The sequence below is a fragment of the Gekko japonicus genome, unplaced genomic scaffold (assembly GCF_001447785.1).
Source record: "Gekko japonicus isolate JY-2015 unplaced genomic scaffold, Gekko_japonicus_V1.1 scaffold1471, whole genome shotgun sequence".
Lineage (NCBI taxonomy): Eukaryota > Metazoa > Chordata > Lepidosauria > Squamata > Gekkonidae > Gekko > Gekko japonicus.
In genome coordinates, this window is record NW_015163647.1 from 302643 (window position 1) to 305983 (window position 3341).

General features: G+C 61.2%; 1 protein-coding gene across 3 annotated transcripts in view; it reads left to right on the top strand.

The window, feature by feature from the left end:
* Positions 1–3340, top strand: part of LOC107107370 (chromosome unknown open reading frame, human C19orf47) — a 12295-nt gene extending 8955 nt beyond the window's left edge. For 2 of the 3 annotated variants that reach the window (XM_015407663.1, XM_015407665.1), the window contains 2 exons: positions 1622–1692; positions 2378–3305. In XM_015407663.1, coding sequence (XP_015263149.1) covers positions 1622–1692; positions 2378–2875 — 569 coding nt within the window. In that variant the 3' untranslated portion in view covers positions 2876–3305. Of the gene's footprint in view, positions 1–1621; positions 1693–2377 lie in introns of all 3 variants that reach the window. The other variant, XM_015407664.1, reaches the window with a different exon arrangement.
* Position 3341: the final 1 nt, after the last annotated feature.

Sequence of the window (3341 nt, forward strand, 5' to 3'; positions counted from 1 at the left end):
CGCACACTGTGGCTCAGTGGCAGAGACTCTGCTTGGCATGCAGAAGGTCCCCGGTTCAGTCCCCCCCGGCATCTCCAGTTCAAAAGGACCAGGCAGCAGGTGATTGGAAAGACCTCTTTGCCTGAGACCCTGGAGAGCTGCAAAGAGGGGCCGTGTGGCTCAGTGGGAGAGTGACTGCTTGGCATGCAGAAGGTCCCCGGTTCAATCCCCGGCATCTCCAGTTTAAAAAGGACCAGGCAGGAGGTGATGTGAAAGGCCTCTGCCTGAGACTCTGGAGAGCTGTCAAGAGGGTTAGGGCCTCTGCTTCGCATGCAGAAGGTCCCCGGTTCAATCCCCGGCATCTCCAGTTAAAAGGACCAGGCAGGAGGGGATGGGAAAGGCCTCTGCCTGAGACTCTGGAGAGCTGTCAAGAGGGTTAGGGCCTCTGCTTCGCATGCAGAAGGTCCCCGGTTCAATCCCCGGCATCTCCAGTTAAAAGGACCAGGCAGGAGGGGATGGGAAAGGCCTCTGCCTGAGACTCTGGAGAGCTGTCAAGAGGGTTAGGGCCTCTGCTTCGCATGCAGAAGGTCCCAGGTTCAGTCCCCGGTGGCATCTCCAGTTAGAAGGTTCAGCTGATATGCAAGACCTCCCACCTGTGGAGAGCGACTGCCGGTCTGCATGGGCAGCACTGCTCTTGATGGGCCCCAGGGGTCAGACTCTGCCGAAGACAGCTTCTTCCTGTGTTCAGATGGCCGCGCAGGGATGCGTGGAGATGCAGCGGTGGGAGGGATGACATCATGGGAGGCGGGGGCGAGGGGGGCAAACCCATGCAGGGATTGATGGAGGGGATTGATGGAGGGGTGCAGGGCTTTGGTGGCCAGGTGAGCACAGGATCACACCTGAAGCTGCCTTACACCCCTGGGGGGTCTCTCAAGGTCAGTCCTTGTAACAGACAATGTTAATACTAAGTTTATGAAGAAAAGAATATTTTCTTTTATGCGGTTAAACCGGTGTATACTTATCTGCGATTAGAACGTTCCTTTGTAAGTGGTCGTTGATGTAAACTTATGCTAAAGAATGCTGATATTATTTACTGTCAATGGATAATTGGAGATTGAATAAAATATAGTTTAAGAGAAAGAAAAGGTCAGTCCTGATTTCCAGTGTGACTGTCGGTGGGCGGCCAGGGTCTCGGGCAGAGAGGTCTTCTGCGTCTCCGGCCACGTGGTCGTTTTAGCTGGCAGTCCTGGGGGTTGAATCTGGGACCGCTGCACGCTAGGCAGAGGCACACTGGCCGTGAGCCAAGCGAGGGGGTTGAGAGTCGGGGCCGGCCGTGAGTAGAGTGTGAACCAGAGGTTGCATCATGAAGGGGTGGGGGGGGGCCTGTCTTTTTGTGATGTTCTGAAGAGGGGAGTGTCGTGGTGGCACACTAAACTGGGGATGTGCAAGAGAGCAGAGGGAGCCAGAGATCACACCTGGGCCTTGCGCCTGGCCTGTGGGAAGACGTGGGGCATGTCCAGGGGATTGTCCGAGGAGAGGACAGCTGGAGAGGAAAGGGGCAAAGGGCCGCCTCAGACACCCCAGGAGAACGAGGAGAGCCGGTTGCTGGAGAAGCCACTGACCCGAACTTGTCTGCCTTCAGGTTTGCCGAGGACCTCCGTGTTTGACCGACTGGGTGCCGAGACCAATGCGGACACGACCACAGGAGCGAAGGTGCGGGAGGGGAGGGGAGGTGGGGATGGCCCTTCCGTTTGGCCCGGGGACCCTCAAACAGGGCCCTTGCGAGGGACCTCCATGTCACTCTTCTGTGTGCCTGGGCTGGTGGGGCACCTGGCCTCCCTGGAGCCAGTTTGGTGTTGTGCTTAAGAGCGGTGGACTCTAATCTGGGAGAGCTGGGTTTGATTCCCCACCCCTCCTCCACTGGCACCTGGCTGGGTGACCCTGGGCAAGTTCTGACAAGAGCTGTTCTCTCAAGGGCAGTCCTCGAATGAGCTCTCTGAGCCCCACCGGCCTCACAGGGTGTCTGTTGTGGGGAGGGGGAGGGAAAGGAGATTGTGAGCCACTCTGAGACTTCTTCGGGTAGTGAAGGGCCATGGGGTATGAATCCAATCTCTTCTTCCCTGGGAGGGAGGGCTGGGGGCTGCCTCTCTGGGGCCTCTGCTCCTCCTGACGGGTGGGTGGGGGTCTCTGCCTGCCCCTCCTTCCTGCCCGGGCCTGTTTGGTCCTGCATCCTGTCTCCCCCAGCAGCCATCCGGAGGCCCGGCAGCGCTGGGTGCCTCTCCGTCCTCTCCCTCTCCCTGCTCCGCACTTGCTGCGGCTGGACCAGGGGGGCTGCGCGGGAACTCCCAGGGGAGGCCGGGGTTCCGTCTCATAACTCTCCCCTTTGGTGTCTCGGCAGCCCACAGGGGTCTTCAGCCGGCTGGGGGACATGCAGGAGGCGGCAGAGGACAAAGCGGCCGAGAGCGAGGAGGACGACAGCTCCGTCCTGCCGTATGCCGGGGTGCTGAAGAAATCCTTCCGGCCTCCCGCCCCCAAGGAGGAGGGCGCCCCGGCCGGGGTGACCGTCAAGGCCAAGGCCACCAGCTCCAAGTCCCAGCCGCCCCCGGCGGGCAAGAGCCCGGCCAGCTCGGGGGGCCCCCGGAAGGAGAAGGCGCTCGAGTCGCCCTCCCGCGGCCAGGTGGCCCGGCGGCTGGGCAAGCGGTCCCTGCCCGGGGACCCCCAGGACAGCAGCGTCACCAGCTCCCGGAGCCGGCCGGAGCCCGACCTGCAGGTCACCATCCAGAGGACGCTGGGCAGCGCCAAGGTAAGCAGCACCTCGGAAGGCCACAGCGCCCAGATGGACAACACGGGGACGGTCAGCGTCTTTAAGCGGCTGGGCAGAAGGACAGTGGTGTGACGGACGCCTCGGGGCACAACACCTGCCTCTCCACTCTTTCTTCACGATCATGCGTGGGGGGGGGGCCCTGCCTGGAGGAGGAGAGGAGACCGCTTGGACCTGGTGTTTGTTTTTTAAACTCCTCCCCCCCCCCTTAACACAAAAACGGTTTCCAGCACTGGCCCCGGGCAGGTGAGTCGGTGTGTTTCTGTGAAGCTCCAGGTCAATTGTCCCAGCTGCTCTGCGCCTGCCCCTTCCACGTGCAGAGTTGGGGGGGGGGTCCCTTGTGCATCTGAGTGATCACCCCCCCGGCAGGTGTGAGGACCTGGGAGAGACCTGCCCATCCTTCGTGGCGGCTCCGGACTGCACTGAAACGCCCCCCCTTTCTCTGTGTCTGTTCTTCCCCTCTGCAGGTCCTTGCACTTTCCTAGGATGTAGTCTCTTGAGAGGGGCTCCAGCGGCAAGGGGCTTGTGCGGTGCTGGAGCC